Genomic DNA, 24,078 nt, shown 5'->3' on the forward strand with positions numbered 1-24,078 from the left:
TTTGTACGAACAGTTAATCCACCAACGATACTATCTGTACCTAATACAGAGAATGGTAGATCCACCACCATTTAACATCTGTTGTATTTTCTAGAGATCATTCCGTGAGGGTCCCACCATTTGGAAATCCGCTTTTCTAATTCCCATTCACAAAAATAACGATCGCTCTTTATGTTCTAATTACCGCAGTATTGCGATACAATGCTTACTATCCAAAATTATGGATTCGATTGTTCACTCGTACCTGTCTCCTATTGTCTCTAGATATATATCTCCTCTCCAGCACGGTTTCATGCCCAAAAGCTACCGGTAAAAACCTTATGTGTCTATTATCTGTTATATTGCCAGCTCTTTAATCCGCAAGCCAAATTGACGCCATATATACCGATATGAAAGCAACATTTGATAGCATACTACTCAATCTTCTGTTAGCTTGACTTTTCCTTGACTTTTACGTTACCTCTTACATTGGCTTGGATGTTATCTTTCTGCCCGTTTTTACAAAGTACGAGTCTGGGATAGTTTCTCCGAAACATTCGTAGGTCTCTCTGGCGTGCATCAAGGAAGCGTACTAAGTCCTTTGCTTTTTGTATTCTTTGTCAACGGTTGTGTTTCTGTGCTCCCTCAAAATAGTAGTCTCCTCTGCGCTAATAGTGTAAAAATCGTTTTACCTGTTGCTTCGCCGCATGACTGTAATGTCTTCCAGAATTTTATGTTTGGTGTTGCTTCAATGGTCTCCTTTATGTCCTTAAAAATGCTCTATCATATCGTTTGGTCGTTCACACCATAAAGTCCTCTCGAATAACTACATTTGTGGTTCTCAACTTGTTCGCGTCTTATCCATCAAATACCTCGGTGTATGGTTGGACGAAAAATTACTGTTTAATTTACGTGTCAAATTCGTCCTAAATAAAAGCCAACAAAGCTCTTGGATTGATTCTTTGTTCAGCTTCCGAGATAAGAGAAGTAATGTGTCTTAAGTCTTAAGTACAAGGACTGCTGTTGTATCCATCCCACTCTTAAATACGCTGCAGTCGTTTAGTTTCCACCCGGTATCACTGCCATGGCAAGGCTAGAGAAAGTCCAACGCAAGTTTACCCGTATCTCTAATCGCCGCTTCCTTCCCGATCAGTCGTCTATCCTCCATACCATGTCCGTTGTCGTCTACTTAGTTTGGAACCTATCCAAGTCAGGCACTGCATCATCCAGTCCCATTTAATTGCCAGTCTTCTCTTCTCTGATCTTGATTCCTTATCTCTTTTTGTCGCGTATACCCCTTTATGTTCCGTCTCGTCCCATACGCCTCAGAGCTCCGCCATACATTGAATTTCGCCGAACCCGTTACCCGTTAAATGACCCTCTCCTACGAGCGTTAGCGACCTTTAATGGCCACTTCGATCTCTTCGACTACCATATACTACCTTCTCGTTTCTGCTCCTTGTATCGCAACACTATCACCCTTCCCACTCCGTAATTCGTTAACCCCGCTACATTCATACCTTTCCTTAGTTTTTAAGCCAAATATTGTCAAGCCTTAGGCGGCCAATTGACATAATTAAATAAATAAATTTAAAAAAAACATAATGAATTTCCAAAATCACAGGAAAAAACAACTGCAACAAGAAAAGACGTAACTGCACCACAACAAGTAAGAACCTAAACAAATAATACTAATGCACAAGAATACACAGCCAAGTGCACAATCGAGAAACAAAACATTATGTACGAAATGAATCCGTTCGATCCGAACGATGCGTTGGATACGATGTCCATCTATGTACAAGAAATAAATGAGACACCACAAATTGTCACGGCAATAGAGGAAGAATATATAATTACATACGGGAAAACTGAAAAATTTGATAAATTTCACAGCTTTAACTAGCGCACACAAGGAGAACTACTACAAAGTCAAGAACAGACCGAAACGAAATAATGATAATAATAACGAATGGATAGAATACAAGGAGACAAAACTGGTGAAAACAAACTAGACACAATCTGCATAGTAATGTAATTTTGCCAAGGTAAAAATACTAATTACTGGGTACATATTAATTTGATCGATATTGAGTATCTCCATTTCAAAATATCCATTGTGGATATTACACATATGGAAGGTTTTCTTTCCAACAGAAAAAGAGAAGTTTTGGAGATCATACAACTCTTGAGCGCAATAAAAGATTGGATGATAGGATAAAAGCAAAAGGCAAAACTAACGATGAATTCAAATAAAACAATACAAAAGATAAAGTAACATACATACTCTATAAAGTAAAGGAAAACCGGGCAAACCAGAACAAAACAAAACAGAGCTATCAGAAAGCACAAACGTGAACCTAGCAAAGATGTTTCTTCACAGAAAAAGAACAGATGGCCTAAGTTGCCGGAACTAGTTTTTATAGAAGTTGGTGAGTATAAAGTCACCAGTTGCGGACTAGTTTTAGAGAGCCCAGAAACTGGACTCTGAAGCCGAACCGCAATATAACCTCGCAAAGGGAAGAAAAACATTTTTTTTACTATGGGAGTACAGTTGAACGGTTCAACAGTACTCCAATACAGGACCCATGGTCTTCAAACCTCTGGTCCGGTGCGTACCTTCATAATGGCTTTATAATTAATGCAATGCATTAATACTGACAGCCTAAAAACGATAGTTTTGTAACCGTGTGATGGTCTTAATATGAAATTTACAAATACTATGCCATAAGCAGGACAAAAAGGACTCCCTAACTCTGCTGATATTCCGTAATATAGCTTGGAGTTTCTGAAGTAATACTCAATAACGTGTTGTTGATGAGCATCAGAAAGAGCCAAATTGCATCCTTAACCACTTGGTTAGAATACACTTGAGAGTCTAATTGAGTCCTTGCCGAGTAAACTAGATGTTGTGAATACCTCGACGTGAACGATTTCGGAAGAAGACAAATTGTTCGAATGTACCTAATAAATAAAGTAATGTTTCGCATGTCAAACAACACCCAAATAAATAACTCTACAAGACCGAAAAGTTCACTATTATTTTTAAAAGATATTTTATTTAAAATTCCTGCATCTACTTGTTGCGCTTTCTAACCGCATCGTCTTCGGCCGTTTACTTTACCAAAGATGCTACGGCGATTCATGTACGTGGTTGTCATAATTTGCCTTGTTTGCATTTTTTATGTTCCATTCGACTTAACTTTGCACACCCTTTTCCTGTTCTCCTCTATCAGGGCTCTAAGTTGGGCCGATAATCACGATTCAATCATGTTTGTTCGTACATTAAACATAAGTAAAAGTTCGATTTGCTGCTGCTGCTGCTGCTGCTGCAGTGAGGATTAAGCTCTTTGTTTCCATGTTTTATGTTTGCATTCTTTAACACGCCCTTGCAGCTCATCATTGGCTAAAATACTTCCACATGCTCTCTGATTGCATTCAACGCTTTCGCAAACACACCGCACAACAACAACTCGCACAAGGGCTCAAGGCGAGAAGCGCTCTCCTTCCTCACTAGTCTGCTAAATAATAAACGGAATAAAATATGAGTAAAACTGCAAACACACACCGGTGTATACTGTTTTGCTTGATCAAGGGGTTCCATTTTTTTCTACTTCGTCTCTTTAAGTGGAGTGAGTTTTTTGATTGGGCAATAGAAAGAGTTGTTGTTATGTGCTGCTGAATTGCGGCACAGTGCGATGGACCACACGCAGCAGCAGCCCTCGTACGTATGTGTGTGTGTGTGTGCTGCATTAGACACACTCGAAAAGTAAAACAAGAGAACTTGCTTAAAATTCACAACTAAACGAAACAAAGATAAACTACTAACAAGTGAGTTGTTTGTTTGCGTTAAGAGATTACGACAATTATTTGAATATTCTACACACTTAGCGGCTAGATTTTTTTTGTAATATAGCGGCTAGTTTAATGATAAAATGTTTTTGTTGTTGCTCGTGTAATAATTATTAAGCTAATAAAATGGAACAATAGCGGGACGGGTTGTGTGGAGGGTGTTTTTTGAAGAGAAAAATCTAAAGAATTCAAATTTAAATCGAAAATATCTTTCGTTGCCAACGTATAGGGGCGCTTTGTACGAAGGAAGCGGCTTAGCGTTTCCTCTGGAACGAATTCCCCTTCACACGATTAGACAAAAGTATCTCGGAAATGGTGCGAACATAATAAAAATTCAACTGATTAGTAGCAACTGTCATGCTTTTGCTCATGCGAGACAACGTTGGCTACGGCATCTGCAGGATTTATAATTGTGTAGTAAGCTGCAGCGTTACCGCTGCACCGCTGACGTGAATAATGCACGGTTATAAAAAAAATATATAAAACATAAAGTACACACGTCGATCGTCAACCCCGTTGTGAATGAATTTAAGGGAAGAAGGTTTAGGACTGATCGCCCGTCGCATTGTTTCTATTTTTCTCCTCTCGCTCACTCTCTCTTCTCTCTTTTCTCTTTCTTCTCTCTCCATCTCTTTTTTCTCTCTCTCCCTCTTTCCCTCACACACACATACACTCTTATAACCTTTGTAAAAGCGCACTATGTAATAACATAAAATATATTACTCTTCCGGGATAGTCTTTTATGCTGCGCGTCCCGGAAGGGGACAGTGAGATTGTGTATGGATGTGTGTGTTGTCGAAGAGAGCGTAAAAAAACACACACACAGAGCTTATACAAACAATTAACAAACAGTTTCTATGTACAAAATCGAACCCCACCATCGTCTGGCCCCAGCTGCGGAGTGGTAATGGTGGCGCGGCAAATGCAGTAGCGAACACCAACCAAACCATTCCGGGGCGGAAGGGATCTGTTTTCGTTATAGCAGTCGGTGCGAAGTTTTGTTTTTAGTTTTAAAAAAATGCGCGTGCACCACTCGGAACGTATACGGCACCAAAGGATCGCTAAGTTACACAGCTACGTACTATAAAAAAAGGATAACCCTAAATTATGTTTGTAAAAAAAGTCTAAAAAAGGCTTCCTCACTTTTCTCTATTCCTCTGTCTGCTCCTTTTTTTCTCCCATCTTGCTCCTGCTGTTGGGCATCCTCCTGCGAAGCATCTTTTCTATACCAGCAACTCTGCGTTTTAACTTACAAGCTAGCACGTTTGCTACACTACGCACTAAAAACAGATATGTGCAATTACAGCGCCATTGTTTAGTCCTTTTCTTCCCTCTTAGATTTTGCTATACACATTCGCGCATATCTCTCATTAAAACTTATATAATACGTTTGCTTCTGTCGAGTGTACTTTAAAATGAAAATAAAATAAAATGTATCTTTCTCTTTGCCCTCCTCCCCGTTCGCCTACAGGATTGCGCATGTTTTGTCTGCAAATAAAGGACAGGGAGGATTTTGCCCTAACACCTAACAGCCCTAGCATAACCTAAACAAAAGCGCACACAAAACGCGCAGTACGTCAACAACAAGATTCTATTCGGGTGTTGTGCCAGGGGCAGGAAAGGGACAGCCAATCACAAACGATGGCTCAAACCCACTCGGCTCCGCGGCCCCTCGTAACCCAAAGTTTCGTTTGTCTATGCGTCCGCACCAGCCGCGCTAGATGTAGATCGCCTCGGAGCCCTTGTTCGCCTGGTGGCCGGCCGCACTCGTTACGTACACGTTGTTGGCCGGCGACTGCACGCCCTCGGACCAGTCGGACGTCGAGTGCGGCGAGGAACTTGACCAGTGGCCGGGCGATTCCGGCGATGGCGTTGGGTAGCTGTCGAGCGTCTGCACCAGATGCTGGGGCGTCACGCCGCCGCTGTGCTGGCTCGGCGGGGTGAGATATTGGTAGAAGGATGATTGTTGTTGTTGCTGCTGCTGCTGCGGTTGCTGCTGTTGCTGCTGTTGCTGTTGCTGTTGCTGTTGCTGCTGCTGTTGCTGCTGTTGCTGTAGCTGTTGCTGGTGCATCTGATGATGAGCCTGCTGCTGTTGCTGCTGGCTGTTCAGTTGTGCCTGCTGCTGTGCAACCATTGCCAACACCTGCTGCTGTTGCTGCTGACTCAGCGGCGACAGGTGCGCGGACGCAACCGTCATCGCGGAGCTGGTCGTGCCGGTGGTGTTCTGTGAGGTCGATGCTTGAGATCCTTGACCTAGAAATATGGCAAAAAAAGAAAGGTGGAGTTAGTGAACATTCATTCCCTTGTTTCGCACTCTCGCTCTGTCTAACGTACCAGTAGGACTGCAGAATCCGGCCAGCTCGAGCCCGCTGGAACCGTTCACGAAGTTCATCTGCAGCCCGGCCAGCATTGCACTGTTCGAGGTGGCATTGCCGGTATTGCCCCCGTTGCTACTGCTCAACCCACCGCCCATCTGCTGTTGCTGTGGGCCGCCTCCACCATTGCAGCCTAAGCTGTTGCCACCCTGCTGCTGCTGCTGCTGCTGCTGCTGCTGCTGCTGCTGCTGCTGTTGCTGCTGCTGTTGCTGCTGCTGCTGCTGCTGCTGTAGGTTGCTGCTGGAGATCATCTGTATGTTGTGCTTTTGCTGCTGCGCGTGCCTCATCGCCTGGATGTGGGTCGGTGAGGTCGGCAGGCTGGGGCGCGTTTTGGCGGGTGAGGGAGAACCTGCAAAGGCGTTGTGATCGGGAGACACTGTAGTGCGCCAAACGCAGCGAGACAAACCAAGCGAGAAAGGTTGAAACAAAGCAAGATAGAGAGAAAGAGAGAGAGAGAGAGAGAGAGAGAGAGAGAGAGAAAGTGTTAGTAAGCTTGCAGAAGGGAAGAGCGTAGCTGCAGCAGCGAGCGGATTAGTGCGACACTTACCTATATAACCTTGAGGCGAGAGCGCCATGTTGCTCTGCACCGAGTGTGGTGGCGACTGGTTGGAGTACGGCGGGCTGAGACCACTCTCGCCCATCGTGTGCATGGCCGTGTGCATCAGGTTGTTCCCGCCCGGGCCCATACCGCTGGACGAGAGCGACCCGACGCCACCGCCGCTTCCCCCTCCGCCATTGTTCAGCGATCGCTGTTGGCTCATGAGCAGGTCGGAGAATTGATTGCCGCCGCCACCGGTGACGTTGCCCCCGAGCGAGTAGCCGTAGTTGTCGAGCTGAATATTGTGCAGCGATTGCATCGACTGTGCGCTCTGCAAAGAATACAAAAAAAAAAAAACATTAGCGATTAAATCACACAAACCAAAGCACAAATGCTGCGAGCAGCCTGTGTTACCTTTATGCAGTCTTCGTAGCTGGGAGGTTTCTTCGGCATCATGCCGTTGCCGGCAACCGCTCCACTCCCGTTCGGGCTGATCGCGTCCAGCTGGTGGACGGTCATCGCGTTCGAGTAGAGGCTGACCGAGTCGTACGGGCTGTTGAGGTTCGCGATCGGCGACTCGACCGAGCTGAGCTGATCGTCCGCCAGCCCCAGCTCGGTCAGCCCACCGTGCCCGGGAGTGGCACCGCCGGAGCCACCGCCACCACCGCCGCCGGATGTTTTCTTCGCTGCACCGGTCGGCTTCTTTGCTACCGCTTTTCGCCGCATGCTGCCCGCGACTAGTTCGGCCGCCCCGCAACTGCCGTCCTGCGGGCTGGTCGGGTTTTGGCCGAGCGACAGCCCGCCGCCCATGTTGGCCACCGCTGCCGCTGCCGCCGCCGCAGCTGCCTGTGCTGCCGCGGCTGCCTGTGCCGAAGATCCTGCCACTACACCGCCCCCACCGCCAGCGCCACCGCCGTTCATCTTTTGCTGGCGCTGCTTCTTCTGCTTGCTCTGCTTCGCCGAAGCGATGATGGTCGGGTGCGTGATCATGTGGGCGTGCGTCGGCGACATGATCGTGTTGCCACCGCCGCCGCCGCCAGCCGTGCCCGCCCCGCTACCCGCCGGTATCGTCGTCACCATCTGGGGCGACCGGGGCACGTGCTCGTCCAGCAGGCGCACTATGTCGTGATGGAGCCGCTCGCTCGCCACGTCCCGCGGCAACCGGTCCATATGGTCGGTAATGTCCCGGTTGGCGAAGTTGTCCAGCAGGGCCCGGCACGCCTCGAACGAGCCTTCGCGCGCCGCCAGAAACAGGGGCGTCTCGTCCTTGTCGTCCTGCGCGTCCCGATTCGCACCGTGCGTCAGCAGTATGTTGACCGCGTCCACGTTGTTCACCGCCGACGCCCAGTGCAGCGCCGTCTTGCCACTATTGTCCGCAGCGTTGATGTCCGCATCGGCCTGGATCAGATCCTCCACCATGCCTTCGATCGCGAGCCGCGCCGCCAGTATCAGCGGCGTCGTGCCGTCGTGCATGCGCGCGTTCAGGTTCGTCGCCCGGTTGCGCAGCAGTATCTGGAACACGCCCATCGCGTCCGCTGCCACCGCCGCGTGCAACGGCGTCCGGCCCGTGTTGTCCTGGCTGTTCGCTTCCGCGCCCGCGTCCAGCAACCGTTTCGCCGCGTCCGCCCGCGCGTACCGTGCCGCCAGATGGAGCGACGTTTCGCCCGTCTTGTCCATGGTGGCGTTCAGCTCGGCGCCCTGTGCCACCAGCTCCGAGATGATCTGCGCCGCCGAATCGTCCGTCGAGTCAATGTCCTCGCCCGAGTCGAGGCCGCCGCCCCGGACCGCCGCCACCATGAGCGGCGTCATGCCGCACGGGCCGCGCACATCCACATCCCGCACATCGCCGTCGTGGTGCGTCGGCGGCGTCATCATTGCCGGATGGTCCCGTATGTCAGCCGCCTCGAAGTGCTGCTGCGCCCAGACGCGCGGTTCCGTCTCCTCGTAGTCCGTGATCGCCGTGTGGTCGCTCGAGTAGCCCTGGTCGATCGCCCGCATGCGCTTCCGGGCCGTCGGCATCTCCGACTCGTCGTCGCTGTTGCACCACGGCTGCCCATGCCCCATCATACCGTGGCCACCGGCCCCACCAGCACTGCCATGGCCGCCTCCGTTCGCCACGACCATGTCCACCATCGACGGATTCTTGTTGAGGTTGCGCATCTCCTGCCCGTCCGGGCGGCGGCGCGACGGCCGCCGCACGTTCGTGTTTGCGGTGAAGAAACCCTCCGGGAACCAGGTGATGCCGTGGGCACGCTTCCGATTCACCACCAGCACGGTCACCAACACCATCAGCAGCAGGCCGAAGAAGCCCACCAGCACGTAGTTGACGTTCGTCGCACCCGGCAGCCCATCGTCGTCCGGATTGACGCCCTTCACCTGGTAGATCGGGAACTGCTTCGACAGCGAGTGCTTCGAGGCCGTGGCCGCCAGAAACTCGGCCGCCTCGTTCGCCGTCCCGAAGCATTCCGCGCCGCTCATCCCGATGCACTTCCGGTTGTCCAGCTCCAGGTACACCTGGATCCCGATCTGGCGCGTTTCCGTGTACACCACGTGGTGCTTCCGCCCGAACTCGCTGTCGGTCAGGCCCTGTAGTGCGGTGCCACCCTTCCACGGGTAGATCATTTCCATCCCGGCCGCGTTCTTCTTGATGCGCACCGTCGTCCGCAGCTGGTGGCCCAGATCGCGCAGGAACTGAATCGCGTTCAGCCGGAACGTGGCCGCATCCATCAGCAGTATGATCGAGATCGCACCCTCCGCCAGCTGGGCCGGCTCCTTCTCGTTCTCGCAGTCTAGCCCGTCCCAGTTGCACTCCGCATTGTTGCAGCCGTAGTCGCAGAACCCGTTCGCGTAGTGCTTCTGGCAGTAGGCGTCGTAGATCGGATTGCACGGCTGCAGCTTCTTCTCGCAGTCGCGCCCATCGAACAGGCAGGCCGCATTGTTGCACTCCTCGTTGCAGAACCCGTCCATGAATACCTCCCAGCAGTTGATGCTGGCGGTGCAGTTCAGCCACGGATTGATGCCGAGCGAACAGTCGTTCCCGTCGAAGTCGCACGCGTACGTGTTGCACTCCTCGTCGCACCGGTGGTTGCCCTGCTTCTCCCGGCAGCCCTTCTTCACGCACTGCGACCGCTGGTACTCCAGGTCGATCGCGTAGATGTTTGGCAGGGCGGCGCCGCCATGCTTGTGCCCACGGCCGCCCTGCTGCTGCTGCGTCGTATCGTACCAGCCGTGGTAGTGCGGATCGTACGTGCCGCACGTTTTGCCGCTCCACTTCGGCGGGCAGAGACACTCGAAGTCGCCCAGCTTGTTCTGGCACGGGGCGCCCTTCTCGCACGGCGCCGATGTGCACTCGTCCAGTATGTCCAGCTCGCAGTTCACGCCGCTCGTGCCGAGCGGACAGTCGCACCGATACCCACCATCGTCCGCGATCTGGCACAGCCCGTTAATGCAGGGATTGGAGTCGCAGTCGTGGCCGCTGAACTCGCAGTTCTTCCCGTAGTACCCGTCGGCGCACACGCAGTGATGGCCGGACTGGCGCGTCGAGCACTGTCCGCCGTTTAGGCAGGGGCTGTTGGCGCAGAAGTCCACCTTCACCTCGCAGTGTCGGCCCATGTGGCCCGGCTTGCAGTTGCAGTGATAGTCGTTCACCAGCTGCACGCAGTCCAGCGTGCCCGGATTCGAGCACGGATTCGACAGACACTCGTTGATGTCGCCCTCGCACCGGGCCCCCACAAAGCCGGGCGGGCAGCGGCACTCGAACCCGCCGACCTTGTCCACGCAGCTGCCATTGTTGTGGCAGGCGCCCGGCGTACAGTCGTCCGTGTTGATCTCGCACAGCACGCCGATCGTGCCGGGCGGGCAGGAGCACTTGTACCCGTTAACGAGATCGTGACAGATGCCACCATTTCGGCACGGGTTCGGCTTGCACTCGTCGATGTTCAGCTCGCAGTTCTGGCCCTGGAACCCGGCCCGGCACTGGCACCGGTACGAGCCGATCAGGTTCTTGCACGTGCCCCCGTTCCGGCACGGTTGCGACTCGCACTCGTTGATCTCGTGATGGCAGTACGATCCGGTGTAGCCGCGCGCGCACCGACACCGGTGCGAGTTGCCAAAGTCCTCGCACGTCCCGTTATGGCAGAGGTGCTTCGCGTCCACGCCCTTCCGTGCGGCCGCATCCTTGCACGATACCATCTCCACGTCGCACAGCTTGCCCGTCCAGCCGGCGGCGCACGCGCAATGGTACGTGTTTTCCTGCTGCGTGCAGGTGGCACCGTTTTCGCACGGATTTTGCGAGCACCAGTCGACGTACTCCAGGCACTGCTTGCCGGTGTACCCGTACGAGCAGTGGCACGTGTAGTCGTTCTCGTAGTCGTGGCACGTGGCCCCGTTCCGGCACGGCTGCGAGTCGCACTTGTTGATGCGATACTGGCAGTTCGAGCCGGTGTAGCCCGTCTCGCAGGAGCAGTTGTAGCTGTTGATGCCGTCGATGCAGGTGCCCCCGTTCATGCACGAGCTTTCCGTGCAGTCCTCGTCGTTCGTTTGGCAGTTCATCCCGCTGAACCCGAGCGGGCAGGTGCAGGTGTACGAGTTGACGTACTGGTTGCAGGTCGCGCCGTTCTGGCACGGCATCGACAGACACTCGTTGATGTCGACCTCGCAGTGCTTGCCCTCGAACCCGTCCACGCACAGGCAGGTGTAGTCGCCGATCCCGTCGAGGCAGGTGCCCCCGTTCTGGCACGGGAACGACGCACAGTCGTCGGTGTTGATCGTGCAGTCCCGCCCCTCGTACCCCTTCGCACAGATGCAGTGATAGGAGCCGTTCGTGTTCCGGCAGGTCGCACCGTGCCGGCACGGCGACGACAGCGCACACTCGTTGATGTCCTCGTCGCACAGTCGGCCGGTGTAGCCTAGCGTGCAGGAGCAGGCGAAGTCGAGATAGTTCGGGCTCGGTGAGCATTTGGCCCCGTTCCGGCAGCGGTTCGGCTGGCACGGGTCCATCTTGGACTCGCAGTCGCGCCCGGTGAACGGTCCGCGGCAGACGCACTTGTACCCGTTAACCAGATCGATGCAGGAGCCCCCGTTGCGGCACGGATTGTTCACGCAGTCGTCGATGTTGATCTCGCAGTTGCGCCCGGTGTACCCCGGCATGCACTGGCAGGTGTACGCGTTGAGGCCGTCGCGACAGATGCCGCCGTGCTGGCACGGGTTCGAGCCACACTCGTCGATGTCGATCTCGCACCGCCGTCCACCGTACCCCGGCGGACAGTGACAGATGAACTGGTTCACGCCGTCCTCGCAGCGGCCGCCGTTGATGCACGGGTTCGAGGCGCACTCGTCCACGTCGCTCAAGCAGCGGGCGTCGAAGTAGCCGCGCGGACACTCGCACCGGAACCCGTTCACCAGGTCCATACAGACGCCTCCGTTCGCGCACGGGTCCGACGCACACTCGTTGATGTTCGTCTCGCAGTGGAAGCCGGTGTAGCCCGGCACGCACTGGCAGGTGTACCGGTTGATGCCGTCGATGCACTTGGCCCCGTTCCGACACGGGTTGCTGTGGCACTCGTTCACGTTAACTTCACAGTTCGGACCGGACGTGCCCGGCTGGCAGCGGCACATGTACCCGCCAACCAGATCCTCGCAGTGACCGCCGAACAGGCAGGGATTCGATTCACACTCATTGATCTGTATCTGGCACAGGTAGCCGGTGTAGCCCGGATTGCACAGGCAGGTGAACGAGTTGTCGCCGTCGATGCAAGCGCCCCGATGGCACGGGTTCGACTGACAGTCGTTGATGTTCGTCTCACAGGACAGGCCCGTGTAGCCGGGCTGACATTCGCACGAGTAGCCAGCGATCGAGTCGTGACAGATGCCGCCGTTACGGCACGGCTGTGACATGCAGTCGTCGATGTTGATCTGGCACCGCAGCCCCGAGAAGCCAATCGCGCACGTACACTTGAACGAGTTGACCATGTCGCGGCAGATGCCTCCGTTCAGGCATGGGTTCGTCGCACACTCGTCTATGTCGATCTCGCACTGCGTGCCGGTGTAGCCTGAAACATGGGCAAAGAAAAGAGCGTCATTAAGCGGAGAGTTCCTCAGGGATGTTAGATATACTAGCTGACATTATATAAATGTAGAAATTAAAGAGTAAAAATGTCAAAATGTCATGAGCATCGCGAGATTTTCACCAACGAAAACAACGAAAACATATCCGTGGTAGCTTCATGCTCATTGCTGATACTCAATAAAAGTGCGTCATGACATGCCGAACGCGACATGCGAATTCTTGAATCCAGCGTGATACTCTGACTGATAAGCTGAGCTTAATGCCGGCGCAAGCATAATCATAAAATTTTCTGGTTGTGAACAGTGCTGCCAAGTGCCACTGTTTCAGTCATCAACACTCATGACTGAAACGAAACTCAAATTAAATCACGTACATAACTGAGATGATCAGTGACGAGACTCAAACAGTTGGTGGACCAATCACAAGCTTGGTGATATTTTATTTAGCACCCAACTCTTGGTCACTCATTTGGTCACGCAAAATGAGCATGCTTTCTCCCTCTGTCTGTTTTGATTATCTGTCGGGTCAAACAGAGCGCGAAAACATGCTCATTATGTTTCTTGGAACCACTCGCAAACACCGTATATCTTCCATGACCATCGCAATGATCACCGACTGAAAATGTCGTAACCAACTGACTGACTAAGAGTTGGTCACACAATGTCACCAAGCATGTGATGGTCGCAACAACTGTTTGAGGCTCACCTCTGATCATCACAGTAGGGCTCGTGACGCTGACATGATTTTATTTCACTCGGAATTTGTCATGACTATGTCAGTGACATTTTGCAAAACTGATCACAGTAAAAAAAAGTGATCAAGCGATGGTCGCAAAAATGTCATGAAGCATGTATTGGTCACACAAACCGTTCTGAGTATTACCTCTGATTATCATAATTGAGTACGTGACGCTGATATGGATTTTGTTTCAGACAGATTTTTTTATGACATTGACAGTGACTTTCTGTAGCACTGCCAACAAGTATCACAAGAGAATAGAGAACCCTCTAATGCGATTTCCAAAGTGATTATAATTACACAATGTCCCGTAGGAGTTCTCAAACAGTCTGCTTTACTACAAGACTTATAACTAGACTAGAATTATAGACATTTCTTTTGAATTATAAACATTTCTTTTGACAAACTTTCTTTTGAGTGACGACTCAAAGCGAGAGACATATATGAAGCGATGAAGTCGAGTAATCATAGTTGCGAAATGCCAACTTCTCAAATACTGTGTTGAAGACTCTGTTAGAATAACACAAACTTCAGTCTTTGGAGTAAATTAAGCTTAATAGGGGTGTTAACTCCGTAGATCCTAAAGATTTCCGAAAAAGATTTGAACGTTTGGGCACACTAGAATAACGATTGCTTGGACATTACAACATTTGATAATATCGACTGAGGACTTCTCAAACACTTTGTTAAGCAATGATCGAGTACTCTTCAAGAACTTGGACTTGGAATTCAAGATGTTTGCACCAACCAAGAATTGTATAATGTCAATTTCATTTTCCATTTTCCACTGGCACCGCACGTTGCACAACGTGCGTCACTTGAACTCAAACGCTCGGTCCAGCGTTTAGCTCCGGTTCAGATTTCATGGACGACTTCATGAGAACAAACAAAAGATAGCTCTCGATGGGGGTATTCTCAATGATGCATGTTTTCTCTTCCTCTCTCTTTCTCTCTTTCTCTCTCCTTCCGTCTCTCTCTGTCTCTTTTCTCTCTCTCTTTTCTCTCTCTCTCTCTCTCTCTCTCTCTTTCTCTCTCTCTCTGTATCTGACTTTCTAGCTCTCTCTGCTGCTTTCTTCATTCCGACATTGCGTCACTCAAAAGGTACAAATTATGTGCCATGCCTGAAGCCTGCGAACCGAATTAGAAGAAAGGCATACCGACCTAATGGCATCGGAATGGGGAGGATGGAATGCAAACATTCATTTCGCCCTCCCCGCCGGCCGAAACTCGGACCGCACCACAGCCCAAAACGTTCCGGGCGGATGTGTGTGCGAGCGCGCACACGCTCGCGAGACCACAGCCAGGCTCCCGCTCGACACGACGCCGGTATGTGCGTTATTTCCGAGCGAAAGGGGACCAGGGCGAAGTGCGCGAAACCGCATCATCATTATATGACGGTTTGATTGCACGCGTTTCGCCGCGTTTACGATGTTCGCTTCGGCGTTTGCTTGAAAGGGAACCGAGTGTCCATCATGAGATTTGCATAACTGCGATATCCAGAATATGTCTCTCGCCGAGGCGTACCCCAAGAACACAACAAGACCGTGAAAAATTACTCCACTGGCTACGACGTGAGCGTATGTATGTGTGTAGGGGGAGGAGAAGTAGGAAAAACCGCAAAAACCCACCAGACTGCACCCAATTAACTGCCAAAGAAGAGCATAACAGGAATAGTTGCTGCAGTGCCAAGCGCTCCCAACGGCGACGAATGACGAGCGCGACCGCGCGGCCTAATGGGGGACGACCCGGGGCGAACGGAAGGCACCAGAATTCGCAAACCCCGCAAACTCGCTGCAAGAGCTGACCAAGGAATGCAACAGAGTCTGGACACTGGAGCGGCCCGGGGTGGAATGGAAGTCCCGTTCCGAGGGGGGAGGCTTGTGTGGGGCATGGGAAAACTGGAATCCGATTCCGAACGAAAGCACAGCCAATACACCGGAGCAGCGAGCGGTGCATACGATTGCACACACAGTGGCCAAAGGAGTCGGCGCAAAACGCAAAACTCGGGTGACTCGGGCACGGTTGCTGCGCAGGGCCTAGAGCACAAGTCGGCCACCGCCAATCCAGTCGTTCGTACGTGATTTGTATGTAAATTGGCCACCGCGACTCTCGAGAGTTGGCGCGTTCCGTTTCTTGTTCCTAGAGGCTGGTCGAGCAGATACTGGCGGACACTGTGTGGGGAGAGGGGGGGGGGGCGGTGTGGGAAATGCCGAGAATTCGTCAAAGCAGACTCCAGAGCAATAACCGTGGGACACACTCGCCGCGCAATATGACAATAAACCATGTCCAAGGCAGGACCAGTTTTTTTTTTTTTGTCTTTTCTCCCCAGTTTCGCTCTCACACAGCTTCGTCCCGTCTTTTGTTTCTGTGGGCATGCTCGGCCAGCAGAAATAATGATCCTGTGCGAGCGGAGCACGCGCAAATCAAGATCGGCGGACCGGCGACACGATCGAAATAAGGTCAGTGCGCGGTGCGGATCAACATATTTATCATATCTGCGCGCGGCTGCCTCGGACGCGTTAGTGGACTTCCGCCTGGCGAGCTGAAATTGATCCGGCCGCTACGGCACCACTCCGCTAAGTACAACATTAATCATCAAGATGGAGTTACCGAACGGTGCGCGCCGCTCTAGCAGGAGTCCTGTGCTTTGAGCGCGTGGTTGTGTGGGCGGTTTCGGCTCGGCTCAAGCGGAACAACATAAAGCGTTTTGCTTTAAAAAAAAAAAAAAACACTCCCCATCCTAGCAAGGAACCGGTTTCATGTGCGCAGTCGTTGGTTAATGTTTGTCTACCCCCACCCTACACCTCTCCAGATGTGATTCTAGAGCGATAGGAGCATTACACAGCGGCCACACGAACTACACAGTCCACGACCGTGGAGAACCGGGAGCTTTGATAGAGACTCCACTGTGGGGTTCGCTGTCTACTTTCGCGCACACTTGATTTGCTACAGACACTTACCTGGCATGCAGACGCAACGGAAGGTACCGGGATCGTCCAGACAGCTGCCCTGGTTCTGACACGGATGTGACTCGCACTCGTTCACGTTCGTTTCGCACCGCGGTCCGGTGAATCCTTGCGAGCAGTTGCACGCGAACGAACCGGGCGTGTTCACGCAGATACCGTTGTGCTCACACGGCGAACCTGCAGCAAAAAATAGACAAAAAGGATCAGTTTTAGCCTTAAAGCCTCTTGCTGTTGACACCCTTCTGGTGACACTTACCTTGATCGCACTCGTCAATGTCTTCCGAGCAGTCGATGCCCTTGTACCCGACGGCACAGGAGCACGTGAACGAGCCGTTGATCGGGCTGGTGTCGCAGATCGCGTCCGCGTGGCACGGGTTCGACGTGCACGCATCGTCCAGATGGCACAGCAGCCCCGTCTTGCCGGGCGTGCAGCGGCAGTAGAAGCTGCCGACACCGTCGATACAGGTCGCCCCATTGAAGCAGGCCGCGTCCACACAATCGTCAATGTTGTTGCTGCAGTCGGGCCCGTTCCAGCCGTTCACGCAGATGCAGTTGTAGCTGCCGTGCGTGTTGGTGCAGGTCGCCCCGTTCTGGCAGATCGACGGCCGCAGCGCACACTCGTCCACGTCGTTCTCGCAGAACTCGCCGGTAAAGCTGGACGGGCAACTGCAGTGGTAGGCGTTGATGCCGTCCACGCATGTCCCACCGTTCTGGCACAGGTTGCCCGGACAGTCGTCCGTGTTTTCCTCGCAGTTCTTGCCTTGAAAACCTGGTGTAGGAGAAAAAATAGAGAGAGAGAGTGTGTGTGTGGGCAATTAGTTAACTTGATACGTATGCGCACGCGGAAAGTGTGGGATACCACAGCATATCCAGCATCCAGTCCTATTTAAAATGAAATTATAACAACACCAAAAATAGAGTAAGAGAAATAGAACGAATGACTTGAATTGTGCCCCCCACCCAACATTGCGGATGACAAGCGACGAACCCGACAATGTCTCTGTTCAAATGAATTTCGTAGTCGTCCAACTATTCGCCTCTGAAATTACGGTGATACTGTTCGTGCATATTCTCGGCATTTAAGTGTGTGTGTGTGTGTGTGTGTGTGTGTGTGTGTGTGTGTGTGTGTGTGTGTGTGTGTGTGTGTGTGTGTGTGTGTGTGTGTGTGTGTGTGTGTGTGTGTCTGAAAGATTGTAAAGCGTATTGATGGAACCTACAATGCATGACGTGATCAAACAAACATGCAAACCCTTCCTCCTCTCACGGTGCGCGGATGACCATTAATTCGTTTGACGATTAAGAACAAATAAGAAGAAAACAACACACACGCACGCACACACACACAACAGACCATTTTGATTTGAGCTTTGTGGTAAACGAACCGTCTTCTTCAGCGCTGCAAGCAACGGTCGCCAGCAGTCGGTGCGCCAAACTATGCGCAGCCATCGCGTGCACAGGTCATTTAGCCGTAATGGTGTAACAACACAGTCCGGCGCATTGTTGGCAGGCATACCAACAGCCCCGGAAAGCTTTAACGCCCCTGAAGGAAGTGTACGGCATGATACATTTGCTACATTAAAACATTATGATCACGCATACGTGCGTAGATTTTCAAGCCCGATTCGGAGGGCATTATCATGAGCAGAAAGAGGCAGCAAGCAGCGGCCAGCTTGGAAAAGGCATCACCGGCACCGTGGTTTAGCGAGGGCAACAATCGAGCAGTGGTCGAAGCACAGCAACCCGAACCAACACACGAACACATCGTCCGTAAGGACAGGGTTTTGATTGCAGCAGCAGCATCAGCAACAAAATCTAACAACGAGAGAGAAATGTTGATGCCCGAGCGGAGAGCGTGCAACGGCAACTGCGCAGGAGTGGTGTGGTGTGAGCAAGCGCGGCACACAACAGAAATAGAAACGAATAATTCATCTCGAATGGGCAGCGAGCGGTGAACTTAGAGCTCTCCGCGCAAAAGAGTCGCACCCGGCCTGTCTGCCTAGGAGAAGGTCTAGAAAGAAAGGAACAAAAACGCGAACGCGCTAGCGCACCATCGTTCCATTCAAAACGCCCCGATTCCTCCACACATAGTGCGCACATACACACGTGTGCGCACTAGGAGAGTGTGGGCTGCGGAACGGACGCAGGGAGCAGCGGACCAACAGCATCACGGGCAGCGACAGACACACACCAGCCACAACAGCTTGTCTGCGTGGTCGCTAAGCTAAGGGAAGAACAGTTTCCCACGGTTTCATATCTTGCTTTCCGTTTCATTCCCTCTCGATTACTTCTGCCTTAACATTAATCATCGATCGCTCTCTTTCCCTCTCGCACATTGGTTGTTTTTTTCTTTCTTTTCTGTGCCTGTATGCTCACTCACACATTCATTCGCTCGCTCGCTCATTCACCCTTTTTGCTCTTTCTTTCTATCTCTCTTTTTTCTCATTCTTTTTCATGTTTCTCTCCCATAAACGACATCTGATCGAAAGGAAGTGATCTTTTTTTTCCCCTGCTATATTCATTACACTGCGTTCACGCACACATTTTTCTTGCATCCCATTCATCGGTGGCTGATCGTTCGTTCATCCGTTAGCGGGCTCATTCGCCGTTGCTTCGTTTCATGGCAAAAGAAACAACAACACCAGTGTTCTTTTCAGCTCTTACACTCACACATAGCTGCCTGTTTGGTAAAATTCGAGCAGTTTAACTAACGGATGAATGCGAAGTGTGTTCATTCACTCCTGCTTCACCATTCAACAGTGATTTCATATTTTTTTAGACACATAGGGATTAAAGAAGCGACTGAATATTGAATGTAAGACCAGACATACCCATAACATCACACATTCCAATTCCTTTTTGTGAAAATAAAAATAGCAACATGAAGTGCAGAAAACATTGCAGGCAAAACCCAGAGCAACTCGGCGAGGAAATTGATGTTGTTATGGAAGAGGATTTGTCGCATTACCCCTGCGCTATTAATTATGTTTGCTAAAATTATGCTATCACTCCATCTATGACGTCAAAACATTAAAATGCATACCTTAATATCGACGATTTGTATTATTTTCTTTTAGTATGGTCTCTGTTATGCATTGTAAACGCATCACATAGAAGCCATACAAATGCTCTGCATTTTCTGTGGGTCATTCGGCCAGACAATCTCATTCCCGGATGATTTAAAAATACCATTTCAAGGTGAACAAAAAACAATAAACAAAACAGAAAACCTTGCAATTTACAGCTGCAATGCAGTACATTGACCGCACCGACAGGCGCATCTTAGAAGCAAAGCAGCTTCTCAACACAAAAGGAACAGATCAGAAGAGGACCGAAAGAATCAAAGCCGTCCCGTTGGAAATTAAACAAAACATAAAGCCGGCAACGCATCGTCCTAGGCGGTGCTAGAATTTCTTCTCGTTTTTCCTGATTTTCGTTCCACACTATACGGCCATTTATGTGCAAAAAATGGCCAAAAGTTGGTTTAGATTTAGATTTTTGAAGGAAATTTGACCCCGAAACGAAACATTTTCTTTTTCTCTCTCTATTTTCCTGTTTTTCCCTCTCTCTCTCTCTCTCTCTATCTTTATCTTTCTCTATTTCTCTATTTCACTCTCCATCTAGATTTGTCCATTAGCAGGTACTGCACAAAATCCTGCCGAAAAACGGGTCGAAAGTAAAAGCTTTTCCGTGGCAAGCACCTAGATGCAGATGCAGCTACAACCCAACACAAAACGATTATGCCGATGCGCCTTTATTGTTGTGTACTTTATGCCTGGTCGTCCTTCTTCCTGACGGTTGCAAACCTTTGCACAGTATTTGTATTGCTGGTTTGCAAACTGGCAAATGTAAAGTTGCATTCAGCTTACTCTTGTTCCACCAGGCACCCGAAAGGGGTTCGTCGCTTAAATCTTTCGTACTGAAAATGCGCCTGTGTAAATCAAGTCACCGCTGAGCGGGGCGGCCACGCGGAATGAAAACATAGCTCGAGGCTACACGTCCCGGGCTGACTGTCTGATTGCACTGCACGCAGATAGAGCGAGCGGTAGAGGCTGGGAGATCCGATGGCTCCGTGGCTGCTGGACGGAGTAATCATTGCAATTACGTATCGCTCCGATCCGGTATAAACTAAGATTGAATTTTGCGGTTCTGCACAAACTGACACATTCGTTTGGAGAAGAAGAGAGATAGAGATACAGAGTACGAGCGAGGGAACGATCCAGACAGCATACAGCATACATTAAAAATGGGGAAAGAAATCACCATTCCTAAACCGCTCGAGGCGGATTTGCTTCGTTGGAAAACGACGATAAAAAAAAAGACGGCCCGACGGAACAACGTGCGGCCGTGCAAACACACAGAGACTTATACACAGGATATGGCTCCGAATGGCTCCTGGACTCGCCTTCTTTTACGCTGCTTTTAATGGCTGCACCATGACTTAAGCGCACGTTCTCCTGCGGGGCAAAACGGAACGGAGCCCACTGTGTAACCATGATAAATGGTTTGATTTTCGCATCAGCAGCGGCACCGTCAGTGTCTTTCTTTTTCCTTTTCTTTTTACGTGCCGCTCGTGACACCCGAAAGGCTTTTCCCGAAATCCCGCTGACCGCCACGGCACCTCGAAACCCGGAAGTCCCGGGCCTGGCGCGTTGGAAAATCCTGCTCAGCGGAAAATCCTGCAATCTACCGTTTTGTTTTATTTTATTTTTTTATTTTTTTGGCCGAAGGCTTTCGTGAGACACGATGCGACTGGGAGAGTTTATGGAGTCGCTAGAACAGCGCCAATCGGTCCAACAAATTCAATGTTCCCAGATCCACTTCCTGGAACTGGGGGAATAACGAGCATGAAGAGGGCGAGATTGTGCAGGCATGTGAGTCGGCGGGGGGAAAACAATGAAGCTCGCAAGAGAATCAATCAACAAGCCGGTGTACGCATTCGAACAACATCCGGCTAATCAACAGACCACAGCAGCACGCCAAAGAGTTGAGGAGCTGATCCTCATCATCTCCCCGCGCTGGTTGTCATCGTCTAATTTCCAAAACCTAGCCCCGCTCCGGAAAAGGGCCATAAAAGTGGCCGAATTTTCCAAACTCCGGCCAGGAGGAGCCATCGTTTTATTGAGGGATGGTTGTCGCTACACAGTACAGTATCTCGGAAGCGTCGCGGGAAGACCTAGGCCTAGACGACGAACCCGCTCTCACTCATGGTCTCGCTCTCGCATCAGTAACTGAAAGGCCGCCCGAAAGCGAGAAAGAAAGCACTAAAGCCCAATTCCAACGGGCCTGCTCTGCGTTGGCCCCATGTTGTGGGCCTGCTGGTACGATCGCCAGACACGACACTCGCACACACACAGGGGATGAGCAAACCACTGGGAACCGGGCAATTATGGACGTAGAGAAAATCTTCGACTCAATCAGTCAGTCAAGTCTTCCGTCACATCTTTCCCACCCGCTCTCAGCGCCCAGCCTTTCGCCATCGCTGGGCCTTCTGCTCGTTCGAAGTTTATGGAGATCGGAGCGTGTGGAATTGGCCACCGCGGCGGCAACCTGGGAATTGAAAGGTTGCTCCTCGTGCCCCTCCTGAAAACGCCATAGAACCCGACAACCCGAAAATGATCATCATGGTGGTGGTGGTGGTGGTGATGATGATGATGATGATGATGATGATCATGACGATGATGATAATGCTGGAAAGACGGTAGTGTTGGGGGGCAGCGCTTTCGTCTTTCGTGATTACCTCGGGGCGATCTGTTTCGATTGCCGGATTTGCGAATATTGTGCAGGGAAAACGCAACGATCTTTCGAGGAACGATGAATCGAGGTGACTCCCCTAGAGAGGAATATATTGAATAATACATGGCGAGAGAAAGAAGGAGAGAGAGAGTGAGAGAGAGAGAGTGAAAACAAGAAAGTATGAAAAAATACATTTCGGTTCACTTCCTTCAAGGGGCAAGAGCGGTAAGAAAGAATGTTATTACAGATCACAGGGGATGTGGTGTGGTACAAAAAAAAGTAATAAACGAAGAATGTTAACACGCACACGCACAAACAAAATGCAAGTGTGTCTGCGTGTGCGTATTTCGAGAAAACATGGCAAATTAAAAGGAAAAGAAATCGAGAACGACGAAAATCTAAACCTGAGCGCCCCGTGAAGATAGAACATGCGCTCTTACACACACACACACACACACACACACACACACACACACATACATATACAAAATAAAAATGTATTTGTGAGTGTGCAGCGTGTAGGGGTAACCGGGGCAAAATTGACACCTTTTGTTTAAGGCATTATTTGACAGCAAGGATAAATTCCAAGGCCCAAAATGTATTTATTGAAGAGTTCAATGAACACCATGTAAGTTTTATAACCAGTAACTAACAACTAACCAAAAAAAATACAAAACAAGATTTAGCAGCATATTGGTATTATAAGTCAATAAAAAATACAAAAAATGCTTCACATGGGGCAACATGGGTAGATGCTTAGGCTATGGTGAGGCTATGGTGTTGTATTTGTCCACACAATTATGCTAACAGGCACAGCTTCCACCGATTCAATTTCGTTGATTAAAACATGTGTAAAACGTGTTCTATTTTTTAAAAAATGATTTTTGGATACATTTGAGGGGCTTTCCAGAACAGAAAAACAAAAGATAGGAAGAGAATACGTTTCACAAATCGTACGCAAAAGCTTTGACCATTACCAAAGCGCTGTTGCTGTGGCCCATACTGCCCCGCGTGTCAAAAAAGCATCTCATGAAACATTTACTTTTATATGACACTTTGTTTTTCATATGCTTACGTTATTATCCGGCTGTGTTGCAATTTTAATCCGTAGAAAAATGGTGGAGGCATGTACAATAACGTAAGAATAATTATGTTTCGTGGCAAATTAAAAGGAATATTCATTCAACTACTTAACATGCCCATTTTGCCCCGCTTTCACCTATACGTACGCATTTGCCCCCTGTTAAATAGAAACGGTTCAATGGTTCTTTTAAAAAAAAATTAAGAAGGACGTCGACTGTGTATAAAAGGTAATCCGCACACAAATCGTAAGACTCACAAATAAAACAATATTATGAGTGGCCTGTTGCAACAACCATAACTTCCTCGTAAAACAAACGCCCACCGTTTCATGCTTTAAACTTTTTTTTTTTGGTAACGACTTGAAGAGAGCATTAAATTACATTTACTAAGCAGAGCCAATAATTAGAAAGGAGCGCACAGAGGACACGATCGTGTTTGTTCTAGGATCAGAGAGATTTGAGCCTGCACCAATCAGTGATTTGCTTAGTCGGGTCACAATACCACGCCACTGTTCGGTCCGCTTTGTCTCTCGGTCACGTTACAAAACGCATTTAAAACACATGACACCATCATGTCCGTTTTGGTTGTTGATGACAGGCCGATGGCACGTTGATTGAAGCAACTGTTAGCAGTTCGCGGCAGCCCTTCCGGTTGATTGTTGATGATGAATGTGATCGTTTGATTGTTGATTGCTCGTCGGCCGGCAGCCGTGGCCTCTGCAGGGTTGACACGGTGCAGCAGGATACT

General features: G+C 50.3%; 1 protein-coding gene across 2 annotated transcripts in view; it reads right to left on the reverse strand.

The window, feature by feature from the left end:
* Positions 1 to 3,011: 3,011 nt before the first annotated feature.
* The window catches only part of LOC120905750 (neurogenic locus Notch protein), a 74,710-nt gene continuing 53,643 nt past the window's right edge, over positions 3,012 to 24,078 (reverse strand). Inside the window, exons 7-12 of one of the 2 annotated variants that reach the window (XM_040316819.1) lie at positions 16,772 to 17,284; positions 16,510 to 16,692; positions 7,159 to 12,794; positions 6,754 to 7,075; positions 6,166 to 6,555; positions 3,012 to 6,084 (exon numbers count right to left, since the gene is read on the reverse strand). In XM_040316819.1, coding sequence (XP_040172753.1) covers positions 5,549 to 6,084; positions 6,166 to 6,555; positions 6,754 to 7,075; positions 7,159 to 12,794; positions 16,510 to 16,692; positions 16,772 to 17,284 — 7,580 coding nt within the window. In that variant the 3' untranslated portion in view covers positions 3,012 to 5,548. Of the gene's footprint in view, positions 6,085 to 6,165; positions 6,583 to 6,753; positions 7,076 to 7,158; positions 12,795 to 16,509; positions 16,693 to 16,771; positions 17,285 to 24,078 lie in introns of both variants that reach the window. The other variant, XM_040316818.1, reaches the window with a different exon arrangement.

Source organism: Anopheles arabiensis, chromosome X, assembly GCF_016920715.1.
Source record: "Anopheles arabiensis isolate DONGOLA chromosome X, AaraD3, whole genome shotgun sequence".
NCBI classification, from domain to species: domain Eukaryota; kingdom Metazoa; phylum Arthropoda; class Insecta; order Diptera; family Culicidae; genus Anopheles; species Anopheles arabiensis.